General features: G+C 38.4%; 1 protein-coding gene across 2 annotated transcripts in view; it reads right to left on the bottom strand.

The window, feature by feature from the left end:
* TDRD7 (tudor domain containing 7) overlaps nt 1-20,169 on the bottom strand; it is a 92,384-nt gene that overhangs the window by 55,602 nt on the left and 16,613 nt on the right. The window contains exons 2-4 of one of the 2 annotated variants that reach the window (XM_082628882.1): nt 14,301-14,513; nt 11,817-11,958; nt 9,751-9,964 (exon numbers count right to left, since the gene is read on the bottom strand). In XM_082628882.1, coding sequence (XP_082485008.1) covers nt 9,751-9,964; nt 11,817-11,958; nt 14,301-14,507 — 563 coding nt within the window. In that variant the 5' untranslated portion in view covers nt 14,508-14,513. Of the gene's footprint in view, nt 1-9,750; nt 9,965-11,816; nt 11,959-14,300; nt 14,514-20,169 lie in introns of those variants that run through there. The other variant, XM_082628883.1, reaches the window with a different exon arrangement.

The following is a 20,169-nucleotide window of genomic DNA, read 5'->3' as shown; positions in this document are numbered from 1 at the left end:
ATTCTTTTTCAAATTCTTTTCCCATGTAGGTTATTACAGAGCAGAGTTCCCTGTGCTATACAATAGGTCCTTGTTGGTTATCTATTTTAAATATGCAGTGTGTACATACCAATCCCAAACTCCCAATCTGCCCCTCTCCCCCATCCTTCCCCCTCTGGTAACCATAAGTTCATTCTCTATGTCTATGAGTCTGTTTCTGTTTTGTAAATGAGTTCAACTGTATCATTTTTTTAGATTCCACATAGAAGCAATGTTATACGACATGTCTTTCTCTGTCTGACTTCACTTAGTACGATCATCTCCAGGTCCATCCATGTTGCTGCAAATGGCATCATTTCATTTTTTTATGGCTGAGTAATATTCCATTGTATATATGTACATCTTCTTTATCCATTCATCTGTCAGTTGACATTTAGGTTGCTTCCATGTCTTGGCTACTGTAAACAGCGCTGCAGTGAACACTGGGGTAAATGTATCCTTTCGAATTGTGTTTTTCACCAGATATATGTCCAGGAGTGGGCTAGATCATGTGGTAGCTTTATTTTTAGTTTCTTAAGGAACCTCCATACTGTTCTCCATGGTGGCTGTACGAATTTACATTCCCACCAGTGGTGTAGGAGGGTTCCCTTTTCTCCACACCCTCTCCAGCATTTATTGTTTGTAGGCTTTTGGATGATGGCCATCCTGACTGGTGTGAGGTGATATCTCATTGTAGTTTTGATTTACATTTCTCTAATAATTGGTGACGTTGAGCATCTTTTCATGTGCCTCTTGGCCATCTGTATGTCTTCTTTGGAGAAATGTCTGTTTAGGTCTTCTGCCCATTTTTTTGATGGGGTTGTTTGTTTTTTTGATATTGAGCTGCATGAGCTGTTTGTAAATTTTGGAGATTAATCCCTTGTCAGTAGCATCGTTTGCACATTTCTCCCATTCTGTGGGTTGTCTTTTCGTCTTGTTTATGGTTTCCTTTTCTGTGCAAAAGCATTTGAGTTTAATTCGGTCCCATTTGTTTATTTTTAATTTCCATTACTCTAGGAGACGAATCGAAAAAGATATTGCTGCGATTATGTCAAAGAGTGCTCTCTCTAAGAGTTTTATAGTATCCAGTCTTACATTTAGGTCTTTAATCCATTTTGAGTTTGTTTTTGTGTATGGTGTTAAAGAATGTTCTAATTTCATTAAAAATCTCGATTACTGGCTTCACTGGAAAACAGTAAGATCTGGCCACACAGGGCCCAAATTCCAACATGACAGCAGCTAGCTGAGGAGGGGCCCTCCCCGTTAGGACACGTGCCCATGATTTGCCTCTGTCTGCACCTACACCACCTGCCCAGGTCCTGTGGGCATCTCGGTTGGTGATTGTGCTGTGGGCTCCAACACAGGAAGATGGAAGGATTGGAATACACTTTCCACTCATTGCAGCAGGTGGAAGCTGGTTAGACTCTGGGGTCTAGATCTGAGGAGCTGAGATTGTGCCCTGCCCCAATCGGGGGCCGCAGGCTGTGGCCCTAAGACCAGCCATTTTACAAGCTGTGCCCACCTCAGTGGAGTGTGTGAGTGGCGGGTGTCTCTAGACTCCTGATGGAAAAATGCCAAGAGGGGCTTTCTGGTGACCAACACAGCAGCGCCCCTTTCCCAACTGTATAACTAGTGCCTCGGTCTCCCCATCTGTAAAATGGGGGTATCACAGCAGCCAACTCAAAGGGTCATTATCAGGAATGATGATGCATGTAAAACACATAAGACAGTGTGTGGCACATAAGGGCTCAGTGTTCCGTACTGTTTTCATGAGTGGGGGTTGGGTTCCTTCAACCCATGATGGTGAGTCTCTCTGTGTATCAAGCTGCAGGAGGTTTGTTTTTTCTTGACCAATAATATCAAGAGAGTTCCCTAAGTGGCATGAAACATTATTCACCCGTGAGCCAAGGGCTCGTGGCATCCCAAGACAGACCTTTCCTCTTTGTCTGGAAACCTTCTGATCACCCCAGTTTTTCCACACGTCCTTGTGGTGGGAATGAAATGATGAGTGACTTCCTCCTTGGTCAGGATAACTAATTGCTCCAAAGTAAAGCCAAAGACAGGCCCTTTGGACACTTGGTTTGCAGCTCTGGAGGTCAGAAGTCAGAAATCCTCAGGATGTGGCCACGGGTTGTAGGTGGGGGCAGGAGTGGAGGAGGAAGCCTCATCTGACACACACAGGCCACCTAAGAACCTGTAGAAGTAGGTGCCCCCTGGGCTCTGGGAACCAAAACTCCCTCTGGACCATTAGCTTTGGTGTTGACATTGTGTCTGCAGTCACTGTCCATCTGCTGTGTGCTCAGTGCTTCAATGGTGGAAACACCATAAGAGCGTGAATTGGGGGATCCTGGAAGGCTTCCTGGAGGAGGAGGCATCTCAGCTGACACCTCTCAGGCCACTGCTCACTTCCCTGCCCTCTGCTCAGTTCTGGTTTCGGCTTGCTCTTCTCTGGGTTCAAATGTCAGCTCTGTAGTGTCCAGGCTATGTGACCCCGGGCAAGCTTTAAGCCTCTCTGGGCCTCTGCTTCCACATCTGGGTCATTTTTGCCTGCTCTAGGAGGGCAGAGGTTCTTTGTCTGAATTCCAGTGCCTGGCATGTAGTTGGTGCTCAAAAACCTCACGGCGTGGACTAGGGCGACGGCAGCAGTGGCAGGACGGGAGACGCGGAGCCGGGGAGCGGCCCGGCCATGGCCCGGGACCTGCTCGGTTGCGGCGGCGGCAGCGGCGGTGCTTTGTCTCCCGGGCGGCCGAGCCGGCGCAGCCTGTGCTGACTTTTTGACGATAGCCACACTGACAGGTGTGAGATGGTACATCATTGTAGCTTTGATTTGCATTTCCCTCATGCTTAGTGATGTTGAGCTTTTCATGTGCCTGGGGTCACCTGCATATCCTCTTTGGAAAAATGTCTATTCAGGTCTTCTGTTCACTTTTTTGATTGGGGTGTTTGTTTTTTTTGATATTGAACTGTATGAGCTGTTTATATACTTTGGATATTAACCACTTGTTGGTCACATCATTTGCAAATATTTCTCCCATTGTGCAGGTTGTCTTTTGGTTCTGTTGCTGTTCAAAAGCTTTTAAGTTTAATTAGGTCCCATTTAAAAATTTTTGCTTTTATTTCTTTTGCCTTAGGAGACAAATCTAAACAAATATTGCTACAATTTATGTAAAAGAGTATTCTGCCTATGTTCTTCTAGGACTTTTAAGGTTTCAGTTCTTACATTTACTTCTTTAAACCATTTTTAGTTTACTTTTGTATACAGTGTGAGAGAATGTTTTAGTATCTTGTTTTACATGTAGCTGTCCAGTTTTCCCAGCACTAACTTGTTAGAGAGACTGTCTTTTCTCCATTGTATATTCTTGCCTCCTTTGTCATATATTGACCACAGGTGCATGGGTTTATTTCTGGACTCTCTATTCTGTTCCATTGATCTATGTGTCTGTTTTTGTGCCCATACCATGCTATTTCTATTACTGTAGCTTTTTAGTATTGTCTGAAGTCTGGGAGGGTTATACTCCAGCTTTGTTCTTTTTTCTCAAGGTTGTTTCAGCAATTCGGGGTCTTTTGCTGTTCTATATGAATTTTAGGATTATTCTAGTTCTGTGAACAATGTCCTGGCTATTTTGATAGGGACTGTATTAAATCTGTAGATTGCTCTGGGTAGTATGGCCAGTTTAACAATATTAATTCTTCCAATCCAAGAGCATGGGATAGCTTTCCTTCTTTGTATCATCTTCAATTTCCTTCATCAATGCTTTATAGTTTTCAGAGTATAGGTTTTACATCTCCTTAGCAAAGTTTATTCCTAGGTGTTTTATTCTTTTTGATATCATTTTAAATGTGACTGCTTTCTTACTCTCTCTTTGATATTTCATTATTAGTGTATAGAAACACAACAGGTTTCTGTATATTAATTTCATATCCTGCAACCTTGCTAAATTCATTTATTAGCTCTAATAGTTTTGGGGTGGAGACTTTAGGGTTTTCTATTTAAAGTATCATGTTATTGGCAAGTAGTGACAGTTTTACCTCTTCCCTCCCAATCTGGATACCTTTTATTTCTTTTTCTTCTCTGACTGCTGTGGCTAGGACTTCCAATAATATGTTAAATAGAAGTGGCATGAGTGGGCATCCTTGTCTTATTCTTGAATTTAGTGGGAAGGTTTTCACCACTGAGTATGATTTTGGCTGTGGGTTTGTCATAAATGGCCTTTATTATGTTGAGATATATTCCCTCTATACCCACTTTGATGAGAATTTTTATCATGAATGGATATGGAATTTTGTCAAATGCTTTTTTTGTGTCTCTTGAGATGATCATGTGATTCTGATCCTTCCTTTTGTTAATGTGGTGCATCACACTGATTGATTTACAAATGTTGAACCATCCCTGTGACCCTAGAATAAATCCAAACTTCATCATGGTGTATGACCCATTTTATATATTGTCAGATTTGGTTTGCTAATATTTTGTTGAGGATTTTTGCATCTATATTCATCAAAGATATTTGGCCTGTAATTTACTATCTCTATAGTATCTCTGTCTGGTTTTGGTATCAAGATAATGGTAGCCCCATGGAATGAATATGGGAGTGTTCCCTCTTCAGTTTTTTGGAATAGTTTGAGGATAGGTATTAGTTCTTCTTATATGTTTGGTAGAATCCCACTGTGAAGCCATCCAGCCCTGGACTTTGTTTGCTTAGAGTTTTTCTATTACAAATTCAATTTCACTTCTAGTGGCCAGTCTGTTCAAATTGTCTGTATGTTCTTATTTCAGTCTTGGCAGGCTGTATGTTTCTAGAAATTTGTCCATTTCATTGGCATATAACTGTTCATAGTATTATGATTTTTTTTAATATCTCTGTGGTATCAGTTGTTATTTCTCCTCTTTCACTTATTTGAGTCCTCTCTTTTTTCTTTTTTTCTTTTTTTTTTTTTTGCGGTACACAGGCCTCTCACTGCCATGGCCCCTCCCGCTGCAGAGCACAGGCTCTGGACGCTCAGGCCCAGTGGCCATGGCTCACGGGCCTAGCCACTCCATGGCATGTGGGATCCTCCCGGACCAGGGTACGAACCCACATCCCCTGCATTGGCAGGCGGACTCTCAACCTCTGCACCACCAGGGAAGCCCTCTCTTTTCTTCTTGGTAAGCCTGGCTAAAGGTTTATCAATTTTTTAATCTTTTTAAAAAAACAGCTCTTGGCCTCATTGATCTTTTCTATTGTTTTTATGATCTCTTACTTATTTCTTCTCTGATCTTTATCATTTCATTTTTTCTGCTGACTTTGGGCTTTGTTCTTTTTCTAATTCTTTTAGGTGGTAGGTTAGGTTGTTTGAGATTTTTTCTTGTTTCTTGAAGAAGGACTGTGTCACTATAAACTTCCCTCTCAGAGCTGCATTTGATGCATCCTAACTTTGGAAAGTTCTATTTCCATTTTCATTTGTCTTTTGAGGTATTCTCTGATTTCCTCTTTTTTTTTAACTTTTTAAATTTGTTTATTTTTGGCTGCATTGGGTCTTCATTGCTGTGCGCAGGCTTTCTCTAGTTGTGGCGAGCACGGGCTACTCTTCATTGTGGGGTGCGGGTTTCTCATTGAGGTGTCTTCTCTTGTTGTGCAGCACAGGCTATAGGTGTGTGGGCTTCAGCTGTTGTGGTGCATGGGCTCAGCAGTTGTGGGTTGTGGGCTCTAGAGCACAGGCTCAGTAGTTGTGATGCACAGGCTTAATTGCTCCACAGCATGTGGGATCTTACCAGACCAGGGCTCGAACCTGTGTCCCCTGCATTGGCAGGCAGATTCTTAACCACTGTGCCACCAGGGAAGCCCTCTGATTTCCTCTTTGATTTCATCATTGACCAGGGTTTTTTAGTAGCATGTTCTTTAGTCTCCACATGTTTCTTCTTTTCCCATTTTTCTTTCCATAGTTGATTTCTAGTTTCATACCATTGTGGTCAGAAAAAAAATGCTTGATATAATTTCTTCCTCTTAAATTTGTTGAGGCTTGTTTTGTGGCCTAGTATGTGATCTGTCCTGGAGAATGTTCCATGTGCACTTGAAAAGAATGTGTATTCTGCTGTTTTTGGATTTAATGTCCTATAGATAGCTATTAAGTCCAATTGGTCTGTTGTGTTGTTTAAGACCACTGTTACCTCTTGATTTTCTGTCTGGATGATCTGTCCATTGATGCCAGTGGGTGTTAAGGTCCCCTACTATTATTGTATCATTATTTTTTATTTTAGTCATTCTGATAGGTGTGTTGTGGTGGTATGTCAATGCAGTTTTTAAAAAATATTTATTTATTTGGCTGTGCCGGGTCTTAGCTGTGGCACACAGGATCTTTGTTGCTGTCTGTGGGATCTAGTTCCTTGACCAGGGATTGAACCCGGGCCCCCTGCACTGGGAGCACGGAGTCGTAGCCAATGGACCACCAGGGAAGTCCCTGTCAATGTAGTTTTAATTTACATTTCCCTAATAGCTAATGAAGTTGAACATATTTTCATGTGTTTTTACATTTAAAGTAATTATCATTTTGTTAGGGCTTATGTCTGCACTTTATTATTTGTTTTCTATTTGTTCCCTGTTTCTCATTCTCCTATTTATCTTTTCTTGCACTCTTGTGGGTTAAACATTTTGGAAAATTCCATTCTGATTTACTTATAATGTTTTTTTAGTATATCACTTTGTATAGTTTTCTTGTTGGTTGCTTATGCATTTCAATACACATATAACATCACATTCTACTCATCTCAATGTTTTGCCACTTCAAGTATAAAAACCTTACTTTCATCTAGGTCTCCTTGCCCTCCCTACTTTACAAATACAATTGCTTTAAGTTTTTCTCTACATATGTTAGCACCTCATCAGATGGTGTTATACTTTTTACTTCAAACTAATATGATTTAAGAAACTCATGAGAAGAAGGATAATCCATTTATTTACACCTGTTTTACCCATTTTGCTCTTTCCTTTCTGAAGTTCCAAGCCATTTTATATTACACCTTTTCTGTTGAGAGAACTTCCTTTAGTCACTCTTTAGGAGTAAGTCAGCTAATGACAAATTCTCTTAGTTTTCTTTCATCTGAGAATGTTTTTATTTCCCTTTCAGTCCTGAAGTATACTTTTGCTGGATACAAAATTTGTGGTTGATAGTTTTTTTCCTTTCAGCACTAAAAATATGCCATTTCCTTCCTTCATGATTCCTCCATGACTGTGAATGAGAAATCTACCGTCATTAAAACTGGTATTCCCCTACGGGTGATGTGTCATTTCTCTCTGGCTGTTTACAAGATTTTTTCTTTGTCTTTAGTTTTCAGAAGTTTCATTATGATGTGCCTTGGTGTGGGATTCTTTGGATTCATCCTGTCCGGGATTTCCTAAGCTTCTTGAATCTGTAGGTTTACGTCCTTAGGCAAATTTGAGAAGTTTTCAGCCATTATGCCTTCAAATACTCTTTCAGCCCCATTCTTTGTTTTGAGGCTCTGATAATACAAATATTAGATCTTTTCTTATTTTCTCCACAGGTCCCTAAGGGTCTGCTAGATATTTTTTCCCCCCATAGGCCCCTCAGGTTCAGCTAATTATTTTGTTTTAAGTCTGTTTACTCTGTTGTCCAGATTGGGTAATTTCTATTGTTCTATCTTCAGGTTCACTAATTCTGTGCTCTATCATATTCATTCTGTTACTGAGCTCATACACTGCATTTTTATTTTGGTTGTTTCATTTGGTTCTTTTTTGTATGTTCTCTTTCTTTGGTGAATTTTCTATTTTTTCATTTTTTTCAAAAGTATTTGCAATTGCAAATTGAAGCATTTTTACAACAGCTGCTTTAAAATCGTTGTCAGATAATTCCAACATCTGATTCACCATAATGTTGGTGTCTGTTGGTTATCTTTTCTCATTCAAGTTGTCATTTTCCTGCCTCTTAGTATAAAGATTGACTTTTTTTTATTGTAACCTGGACATTTGGACATATGTTAAGACGAATGTCCTATTTTATTTTATTTTAATTTTTTTTACATCTTTATTGGAGTATAATTGCTTCACAATGGTGTGTCAGTTTCTGCCCTACAACAAAGTGAATCAGTTACAAATGTCCTGTTTTAGCAGGCAGTTACTCCATTTAGGTTTATCATATACCTCCTGGCCCACTTTTGTAGGCTGTGGTTCCAATAATAATTTAGTTTTCAGGGCCCTCATGGTGCTATTCTGATCTGGTACAGCAGTATACGCTTCCCTGGGGCCCTGCTGCTGGGGAGGAGGGGTGGGAGCACACTAGGCAGCAGGTCAGAGAGCACCACCTTGGGCCTACTCTGTGGGCTGCTTGGTGCTGGCAAGGCCCCCACTCAATCACTGCTAGTGCTACCTGCAGGGATGGAAGGCACTTACCTGGGCCATGCAATAGCACTAGGTGAGAGGGAGGAGACACTGGGCCATGGGGTGGAGAATGCTCCTCTGGGCCCACAATCCAGGATGCCTGGTTTTGCTGTCATTTTATAGATTCATTCAAAATCTTGAAATTTAGGCCCACAACCAGAGAAGACAATGGTACCTCAGTCACATAATGGACATAACTAGTGCTTTGGGTCAAGATCCAAATTTTAATTATGTATTTTCTAGACCTTATCAAAAATTATAATAACTAACCATAAACACCATTAAATATATACCATTATGAAAAATATTTAAGGGTTACTTTATAAAAAATACTAAAATATAAAAAATTAGTACCCTTTTACCTAACTTAACAAAATTAATTATTTCTAAATAGTCTAGTGTTGGGGGAGTGCTTGGGGGGAAGGGGACTATCTTTTATACAAAATGGAAGTTTTGAACACTGATTTAAATGAACATGATACAACAAAATTTGTTTTGCAGAGTTACAAACAGGATGGAAGAATGTGATACTGATTCATCAGGAGATGGCAAGCTTTTTCTGTGAAGGGTCTAACAGTATACATTTTAGGCTTTGCTGGCCATACTGTCTCTGCACAACTGCTCAACTCTGTAGTTGTGTAAAAGCAACCACAGACAATATATAAATAAAGGAATGTGGCTGTGTTCCAATAAAACTTTATTTACAAAAACAGGCAATGGCCCATAAGTTGTAGTTTGCTCACCTGAGTTACCTCATAAAACCATAAAATTTACAGCCAGAAAGGAACTTTGAGATCACCCAGTTAACATTTTCATTGGTCAAATGAAGATACCACAGCCCCAAAAGATGAAATAATTTCACTTATTTCACCTAGCTAGTGAATGGCACCATTCAAACTAAAACTTTAAAGTTGTGTTATTACTTCCAGTCCAGTATTTTGATGCATGGATGTATAATGCTACTGTATAATTATGGGTATAATTATTGGAACACAGTAGAGTGTACAAATCAATCAGATTTTATTTAAACCTTACAAAATTAATTGTATGAAAGGTTTTCAGAAAAAGTAAGTTATGCTGAAATAGCATCTTAGATCAATTTGTGAGAACTTTTAAAATAATTTTTACAAAGAGAGATTACCAATAATGCACAACAAATACAAAATGGAGATATTCAGAGAATGACATTTAGGCAGCCAGGAAAGTGGACTAACTAGTAATGATGCATTTCTCTACTAACGTGTGAACTTGTATTACACAAAACAGAAAGTACTTCCTTCTTACCCTGAACACACATGTTTAATATTTATTATCCTAGGTTCACCAAACTTCTCCTTTTAGTCAGACAAAGCCCAAATACCTGTTGTTGGTAGACATGGTCACATGCCTCTGCACTGGAACATCTTTGAATACTTCATTTCCAATAGTTGTATGTAATGTGTAAGGCGGCATTTCAGCAACAGATTTAACTCCAAGACAGTCTCCTTTGTCTCTTAACAGTGTTGGATTAGGTTTTTTGTTGATAGAAAAATCTGAAGAAAATCCTGGTTGTCTGAGGGTTGCTTTTGGTTTTCCTATGAAGTCAGGCATACATAACGGAATTGATTAGCTTCCCAAAACCATGGTTTCATTATGTCATTCCCCTGTCCAGATGTTTTCTGTCAGTCTCTATTCTCAGAACAGTTTGTAAGAATATGAGGAGGTGTCACACCAGTCAGAATGGCCATCATCAAAAAATCTACAAACAATAAATGCTGGAGAGGGTGTGGAGAAAAGGGAACCCTCTTGCACTGTTGGTGGGAATGTAAACTGATGCAGCCACTATGGAGAACAGTATGGAGGTTCCTTAAAAAACTAAAAATAGAAGTACCATACGACCCAGCAATCCCACTACTGGGCATATACCCTGAGAAAACCATAATTCAAAAAGGGTCATGTACCACAATGTTCACTGCAGCTCTATTTACAACAGGCAGGACATGGAAGCAACCTAAGTGTCCATTAACAGATGAATGGATAAAGAAGATGTGGCACATATATACAATGGAATATTACTCATCCATAAAAGGAAACGAAATTGAGTTATTTGTAGTGAGGTAGATGGACCTAGAGTCTGTCATACAGAGTGAAGTAAGTCAGAAAGAGAAAAACAAATACTGTATGCTAACACATATATATGGAATCTAAAAAAAAAAAAAAAAAAAAAAAGGTCATGAAGAACCTAGGGGCAGGACGGGAATAAAGACACAGACATAGAGAATGGACTTGAGGACACGGGGAGGGGGAAGGGTAAGCTGGGACAAAGTGAGAGAGTGGTATGGACATATACTACCAAATGTAAAATAGATAGCTAGTGGGAAGCAGCCGCATAGCACAGGGAGATCAGCTCGGTGCTTTGTGACCACCTAGAGGGGTGGGATAGGGAGGATGGGAGGGAGACGCAAGAGGGAGGAGATAAGGGGATATATGTATATGTATAGCTGATTCACTTTGTTATAAAGCAGAAACTAACACACCATTATAAAGCAATTATACTCCAATAAACATGTTAAAAAATAAATAAGTAAATTTTTTAAAAAAATAAAGAATATGAGGAGATGGTCACTAGAGGGTCAGTCAGCAGGGGATGAGTAGATTGGTGTATTTAGCAGATGAGGTTCTTCAAAACATGGCTTCATCTGCTAGACTAGCCCATTACTTTCCCTCTACTCACCAAGTAACTTGGTGGCAGTCACCTCATATTCTTACAAATGCAGCACACTCAGCCATTATCTCAGTCCTCCCATCTCTTCTCCATCAATTTAAATTCTTCCAACTGTTAGAGGTCTGGGTTTAAGTCTCCCCTTTGCCATGAAGCCCTCCACTGCCATTCTCACAATGATTGCTCCTTTGTCTAAAATGCTCCTTGCGGCATTTAGGAATCAACTCTTTTCTACCATCATTGAACTATTTCTTGAGAATTTAGTTTCAGAAATGATTATAAGCTCCTTGAGATAAATGATCAGTAAACACAGGCTGAGTTGCCTATAATACCTTTATGCACTATATAATTCACGTTTTTCTGAAAATAGAGGATTTATAGTAAAAGACATGATTTCCTAAATAAGACATTAACTTAGAGGTTCTTGGTTCATCCAACATTCTAGAGGAGCCTTTCCCCCAAAATAAAGAGTAAAACCACACTTTACCATAATAAGTTTAATTAAAATCTATGCTGAGTTATTTCACACTGTATAATTACTTTACTTAATAAGTCATGCTTATCAGGTTCACTTAATTTCAAATGGAAATACTAGCTTTAGGACTTCTCCCTTGACATATGAATATTAACAAATAAAGGTGTTTATCATGAATACAAGCAATATTTCCATCTGACAGTATATTCACAGACAGGTTTTAAAAGTTTAGCATGTGAAAAGATCTTACCTTCTAGAAAAAATGGCATGGTTTTCTTTACTCTCATCTGACAATTAACTTGCCGACCAGTTTTCCTTTTAGAACTCCTCTGACGAGCCACTAACTGAGCAATTCTTGCAGTTTCTGTGCAGGCCATGGCATAGCAGGTAATCTAATTATGAGAGGCAAGGTGAGAGGAGAAACATTTCTCAGATTCACTGGTACCTAAAGGCTGATTTTTCCAAGTGCATCTTTGTGTGTTTATATGTCCCAAATCAAGCTGTATGCAAATATTCACGTCTCTCTCTCTTTGATAATGTTAGAGTTAAATTATATTTTCTGCAAGAGAAATCAAGCATAGTCCGGCACACTGAATAATCTCTCCTCAAATTGAAACTTTCACTTATTCCTTAAACAGGTATTTATTAAGCATCTAAAATGTGCTAGGTACTGTAGGATTAACAAATGAACCAAATGAAACCTGTGATTTGCATATATTATCTCATATAATTTGTGAGATATATTTTATTCCCATTTTACACATGGGAAAACAGAGGCTCAGGAAAGTTAAGCAAACTTCTCAAGCCACACAGCTAGGCTATCTCTCTGAATTCAAAGTACACACTTGTAACTGCTATTTGTATTTAGTGGTCTCCCGAAGACCACTAAATCCTGGTCTTGCACTGCAATGGATTAGCTGGGTGACTTGGGGCAAACCAGTTTACTTCTAAAATCTTCATATTATCAGCTGTAAAACAGGGAAGAGCTTAGATCTGGGGTTTTCAAACTGTTCAATGGAGCCATAGAATTCCATGGAGGTGCCTCTGGGCTGTGAGGGCAAGACAGGGTAAGCAGAGGCCTGGACCTCTGGCACCTACTTAAAATACAGTAGCTCAGCTTTTTATCTTTAAAAAAAAATGGTGGGATATATAGGATATTTGAAAAAGGATTTGAAAAAAGAATGTAGACTGTTGAGATTAGACTATCTCTAGAAAACCATCTAGTGTTAAAGTCTTTGATTCTAAGTTGAAATCAAGAACAGGAAAGCAGTGAGGCTTTACACCACAAGCCAAAACATGTTTCTATTCTTTGGTCCAGTATTTCCATTCCTGAAAATATAAGAATATATTTTAAAAGAAGAAAAAGTTACATACCTAAATATGTGCATTAGGGGTTATTTTAATAGTCTAAACCTGGAAACATTAAAAATGTCCAAAATAGGAGAATAAAGAGTTGAGTAAATTATAGCATAGTAACTATATGAAGCATTACTAAATTATTAATTAATTCATTCATATATCTGATCATTTATACATTCAACACATATTTATTAAACACCTACTGTTAGGGGTAAAAAAAAAAAATCCCTTATCCTCAAGAAACTTCTGAAGGAAAGAGAGGCAAAGAGACTAAACAGAAAACATTATGTCATGTGTAATACTGGATGTATTACAAGGGGCCAAGCAGACAGAAAGGAGGGCTTAAATCTGTCTGGGAGAACCAGGGTCACTGAAGAAAATTTTATTATTAATATAATATTTAATTAGTTTATACCTTCTCATTATATAAAATTTATTACAGATTACATGAACCTCTGACCACTCTCCCAATCCTGGGCTCCTTTTCTCCTCTATCCACTGCCTCCCTGCCCACCCCCCTCCCAAGAGGACAACTATTACAATTTTTGGTGAGAAATACTCCAGACCTGTTCTACATATTTACATATATAGAAATGTACCCTGAAAAAGGTACTGATTGCGGGGATGGGTGCCTTTCTGTCTTGGATGGTGGTTTGTCCATATCTTTCATACTGTACATTAGGCAGAAACCAAGAAGTGAAACTGTTGGGTCATAGAGTATATGCAATAAAAAATTTACTTGCTACCACCTAATCGCCCATGTTATATATAAAATATTCTTCCAGAGAAACTAAAGGATTTAAAATTGTAGAATAACATGATCACTGTTACTAAAGTGTGAAGGTGAGAACAGGCTAGGGACTAAAGACAGGGATAACAGTAGGGAGGGCTCTGTAATAACCAAAAGTGATGATCAATCAATTAGAGGCTGAACTAGGATCCAGACAGTAGGAATAGATAGGAGTCAGGTCAAATGATGAGAATTTTAAAGTGTCTGTTAGATTCGGTAATCAGGAAGTCATTAGTAACCTAGGCAAAAACAGCTGTAGCAGGTCTATAACGAGTGGGTATGACATTTAGGCAGTTAAGGTCTCCAGTACAGTTATTTGGTTTGGACAATGAGACTGGGTAAAGTTTAACTTGAAAATTTTTAATTTAATATGGTTAAAACCTTATTTTTGCAACGGAAAGAATTTGAGGGTAAAACAAAAGACATGAGAATCTTGGCTGTGCTGTGGATGCTGTTCTCTCTATCACTTCCGATCTTGGCTAGTGCTTCTCACTTTGACTTCTACCCTAATTATGAGATTGGAAGTGCCAGACAGGCAGTTAAGAATTGGTTTGACTCTTCTGAAACACACAATTACCTTCTTACCTCTCCAGATCTACTAGTCTCTACCCTGACAACTGCTGGCATACTTCTCAGATAGGCTTCTAGCGTAGGATAACCAAATTGCTTGAAGGGGATCCAGTCTCCAGTTAAGGATCTGTACTCTCCTTGGAGCCGGGGTAATGCTATTCCACTCTTATGAGACTGTAGAACAGCTCGTAGCATTTTTGAAACCAGATCTGCTTCCAGCATCTTCACCTATAAGAACACAGTGGAAGGTTACTATAATGATGCATTAGTCGGTGAATTCAAATATATTTTCAGAGTTTACACTTGTTTGAGTATTTCATAAATTGCTATTGAATACTTTCTGTGCTATTACAATACAGGGAAATAACTGCTATGGTAGAGAAAAGCATGGAATACTATGAGAACATAAGGGAAGTCAGGAAGGCACAAAGACTAGCCCGGGGAGGGACAATATCAGGGAATGTTTCCCAGATGGGAGGAGGCCTGATGGAGTCCTGAAGGACAAGATGTAATCGGCCAGGCAAGGAAGCAAAGGGTGTGTGTGGGTGGGGGTGGGGAATGGGGAGAGGTATCAGCCCCAAGCAGAGGGAACGGAAAATTCAAAAGGCACAGAGGTGAGAGAGAAGCACATGGCTGGTTCTGAGAACCCCAGGCAGTTAAGTGGCTGGACATGAATGAACAAAGGCTCTAAGCTGAGGACTGAAAGATGGGGATGGGAGAGGTGAGAAGAGGCAGACCCAGAAGAGACTACTAGATATGCTAAGATGTTTGCATTTTTGCCAAAAGTAATGTGAGACCTTGGAGGGATTTTAAATAGCAGAATAAAATGATCAGCTCTGCATTTTAAGAAGATCACTCCTCAGTAGCAGGGAAAATAAACTAGGAGAAAGATAAATGAGTTGTAAGAACTGAAGATATGGAAGATCTGAAAGCAGGGCCTTGGGAAAAAACAAAAACTCAGTATCAGAGGTAATTAGGAAGTGGAATCAACAGGAACTGATTAACTGGTTTGAATTATGAGAGAGGCCCCAGATTTCTAGCTAGAAGCGTGGTGGATAGTAATGGCCCACACTTAGGTGGGGTAGAGGCAGGTTCGCAAGAGAGGAAGGGAGTGAAATCGTTCTGGACATATGGAGTTTGGGATGCTCTTAGGGCAGCCACGTAGTTATATTCATTAGGAACTTAGGTTAGAAATCTGAGCTGCTTATCGATTTGTTGGCCTTCAGCATATATGTAGTATCTGGTGTCCAGGGAGTTAAAAATAAGGTTAAGGATGGACTGCTATGGAAGGCTGTCATTTAAGAGATGGGCAGAGGAACAAGAACCTATAAAAGGCTAAGAAAAAGGGACCAGAGAGATAGAAGTAGAAAAGGCAAAGTCACAGTGTCATACAAACAAAAAGAGGAAAAAGCCAAAAAGAATGGCATATTCAAAAATGTCATATGCAATAACAGACAGGTCAAGTGAGAGAAAAAAGAAAAGTGACTAATAAATTTTGGTACCAAAGAAATCCATGGGGACCTTGGCTAAGGATTTTCATTGATCAGTAACAGGCATTTTTCTAGATTAATCACTCTTATTTTCTTTGGACTAATGGTAAACAGAATGAAGATACATTCAGAGAAGGACATCCAAGCAGCCATGAAAAGTAGATTTAGCCTTTCATTACAGGAAGGAGAAAGGCAAGCCATGGACAACTTGCTAATTTTTCCTTCAACAGTGCTATCCGATAGAACTTTCTTCTCTGGTGATCCAGTGGCTAAGACTCCGTACTCCCAATGCAGGGGGCTGGGTTCAATCCCTGGTCAGGGAACTAGATTCCACATGCCTCAACTAAGAGTTCTCATGCTGCAACTAAAGATCCTGCATGACGCAACGAAGATCCTGCACGTGGCGATGAAGATCCTGTATGCGGCAACTAAGACCCAGTGCATCCAAATAAATAAATAAATAATTATTTAAAAAAAGAACTTTCTGTGATTATAGAAATATTTTATATCTGTGCAGTCCAACATGGTAGCCACTAGCCACATGTGGCTATTGAGCACTTGAAATGTGGCATGAGTAAGGAACTGAAATTTTAACTTAAATTAAATAGGGCAAGTGGATACTATATTGGACTTCACAGAATTCTAGACAATCCTGCTCTTTCTCTGGTTTAGAAACATAAAGGAAGAACAGCATACAGTTTTAGCAATTTCCTAATTTGTCCATTTAAAAAAGGAGTCAAAATAGCTCATTTGCAGGTGCTCTTGATTATAAATATAATACTCAAATGATGGCAAAGTTTAAATGGTAAATAACCTACTTCCCTCTACTAAACATTAACTCTTTTCAAATTGTCACCACTAGCACGAATGCCATTTAATTAATACTATTAATTAAACAGTAAATTAATTAAATAGTAAAGAGTCTACGAAAGTCCTATACTAGGTCTATATTCTTACTCTCTCTATAGACAGAAAGACATACACACACATATATGTATATATACACATATATTTATATTAAAATATATATTTATATTTATATTAAAATCTTCATTTAGGTATAACTTACATAAAATACTTATGTGTAGTGTTTACTGAGTTTTGAAAGCACATATATACTATGTAATCACCACGACAATCAAGATCTAGACATCACCAAAAATGTGGGGTGTACAATATATGTAAAAGTAAAATGTACAACCACAACAGCACAAAGAATGAGTGAAAGGAACTGGAAGTATATTATTGGAAGGTGCTTATACTATACGTAAAGTAGTATAATATTATTTCAAAGGGGAATGCAATTAAGAGATATATTGTAAAACTTATGACAGCCACTAAAAATTTTTAAGAGGCATAACTAATAAGCCAGTAGTAGTACAGGTAAAACAAAATAGAAATTCAATAAAAAACTAGGTAGAAGTAAAAAAAAAAAGTAGGAAAAAAGAGAAAACAGAAACAAAAAGAACAGAAAAGGCAAATAGAAAACATCTGGCAAAATGATAGATTTAAAGTCAACCATACCAGCAGAAGCAAGAAGAACTACAATCCTGCAGCCTGTGGAACAAAAACCACTTTCACAGAAAGACAGACAAGATGAAAAGGCAGAGGGCTATGTACCCGATGAAGGAACAAGATAAAACCCCAGAAAAACAACTAAATGAAGTGGAGATAGGGAATCTTCCACAAAAAGAATTCAGAATGATGATAGTGAAGATGATCCAGGACCTCGGAAAAAGAATGGAGGCAAAGATGGAGAAGATGCAAGAAATGTTTAACAAAGATCTAGAAGAATTAAAGAACAAACAAACAGAGATGAACAATACAATAACTGAAATGAAAACTACACTAGAAGGAATCAATAGCAGAATAACTGAGGCAGAAGAACGGATAGGTGACCTGGAAGACAGAATGGTGGAATTCACTGCTGCGGAAAAGAATAAAGAAAAAAGAATGAAAAGAAATGAAGATCGCCTAAGAGACCTCTGGGACAACATTAAGCACAACAACATTCGCATTACAGGGGTCCCAGAAGTAGAAGAGAGAGAGAAAGGACCTGAGAAAATATTTGAAGAGATTATACTCAAAAACTTCCCTAACATGGGAAAGGAAATAGCCACCCAAGTCCAGGAAGCACAGAGAATCCCATACAGGATAAACCCAAGGAGAAACAGGTCGAGACACATAGTAATCAAATTGGCAAAAATTAAAGACAAAGAAAAATTATTGAAAGCAGCAAGGGAAAAATGACAAATAACATACAAGGGAACTTCCATAAGGTTAACAGCTGATTTCTCAGCAGAAACTCTACAAGCCAGAAGGGAGTGGCATGATATACTTAAAGTGATGAAAGGGAAGAACCTACAACCAAGATTACTCTACCCAGCAAGGATCTCATTCAGATTCGATGGAGAAATCAAAAGCTTTGCAAACAAGCAAAAGCTAAAAGAATTCAGCACCACCAAACCAGCTCTATAGCAAATGCTAAAGGAACTTCTCTAAGTGGGAAACCCAAGAGGAGAAAAGGACCTACAAAAACAAACCCAAAACAATTAAGAAAATGGTCATAGGAACATACATACCGATAATTACCTAAAATGTGAATGGATTAAATGCTCCAACCAAAAGACACAGGTTTCCTGAATGGATACAAAAACAAGACCCATATATATGCTGTCTACAAGAGACCCACTTCAGACCTAGGGACACATACAGACTGAAAGTGAGGGGATGGAAAAAGATATTGCATGCAAATAGAAATCAAAAGAAAGCTGGAGTAGCAATACTCATATTAGATAAAATAGACTTTAAAATAAAGAATGTTACAAGAGACAAGGAAGGACAATATATAATGATCAAGGGATCAATCCAAGAAAAAGATATAACAACTATAAATATATAGGCACCCAACAGAGGAGCACCTCAATACATAAGGCAACTGCTAACAGCTCCAAAAGAGGAAATCGACAGTAACACAATAATAGTGGGGGACTTTAACAGCTCACTTACACCAATGGACAGATCTTCCAAAAGGAAAATAAATAAGGAAACAGAAGCTTTAAATGACACAACAGACCAGAGAGATTTAATTGTATTTATAGGACATTCCATCCAAAAACAGCAGATTACACTTTCTTCTCAAGTGTGCACAGAACATTCTCCAGGATAGGTCACATCTTGGGTCACAAATCAAGCCAGTAAATTTAAGAAAACTGAAATCATATCAAGCATCTTTTCTGACCACAGTATGAGATTAGAAGTCATTTACAGGGAAAAAAACGTAAAAACACAGACACATGGAGGCTAAACAATACGTTATTAAATAACCAAGAGATCACTGAAGAAATCAAAGAGGAAATCAAAATATACCTAGAGACAAATGACAATGAAAACACGATGATCCAAAACCTATGGGATGCAGCAAAAGCAGTTCTAAAAGGGAAGTTTATAGCTATACAAGCCTACCTCGAGAAACAAGAAAAATCTCAAATAAACAATCTAACCTTACACCTAAAGGAACTAGAGAAAGAAGAACAAACAAAACCCAAAGTTAGCAGAAGGAAAGAAATCATAAAGATCAGAGCAGAAATAAATGAAATAGAAACAAAGAAAACTATAGCAAAGATCAATAAAACTAAAAGCTGGTTCTTTGAGAAGATAAACAATATTGATAAACCATTAGCCAGACTCATCAAGAAAAAGAGGGAGAGGACTCAAATCAATAAAATTAGAAATGAAAAAGGAGAAGTTACAACAGACACTGCAGAAATACAAAGCATCCTAAGGGACTACTACAAGCAACTCTATGCCAATAAAATGGACAATCTGGAAGAAACGGACAAATTCTTAGAAAGGTATAACCTTCCAAGACTGAACCAGGAAGAAATAGAAAATATGAACAGACCTATCACAAGTAATGAAATTGAAACTGTGATTAAAAATCTTCCAACAAACAAAAGTCCAGGACCAGACAGCTTCACAGGTGAATTCTATCAAACATTTAGAGAAGAGCTAACACCCATCCCTCTCAAACTCTTCCAAAACACTGCAGAGGAAGGAACACTCCCAAACTCATTCTATGAAGCTACCATCACCCTGACCAAAACCAGACAAAGATACTACAAAAAAAAATTACAGACCAATATCACTGATGAATATAGATGCAAAAATCCTCAACAAAATACTAGCAAATAGAATCCAACAACACATTAAAAGGATCATGCACCATGATCAAGTGGGATTTATCCCAGGGATGCAAGGATTCTTCAATATACGGAAATCAATCAATGTGATACACCATATTAACAAATTGAAGAAGAAAAACCATATGATCATCTCAATAGATGCAAAAAAGCTTTCGACAAAATTCAACACCCATTCATGATAAAAACTCT

The sequence above is a fragment of the Mesoplodon mirus genome (genome assembly GCF_964341445.2).
Source record: "Mesoplodon mirus genome assembly, chromosome: 1".
Classification (NCBI taxonomy): domain Eukaryota; kingdom Metazoa; phylum Chordata; class Mammalia; order Artiodactyla; family Ziphiidae; genus Mesoplodon; species Mesoplodon mirus.
Note: the sequence above shows the minus strand (reverse complement) of the source record. Positions and strands in the feature narration are given on the sequence as shown.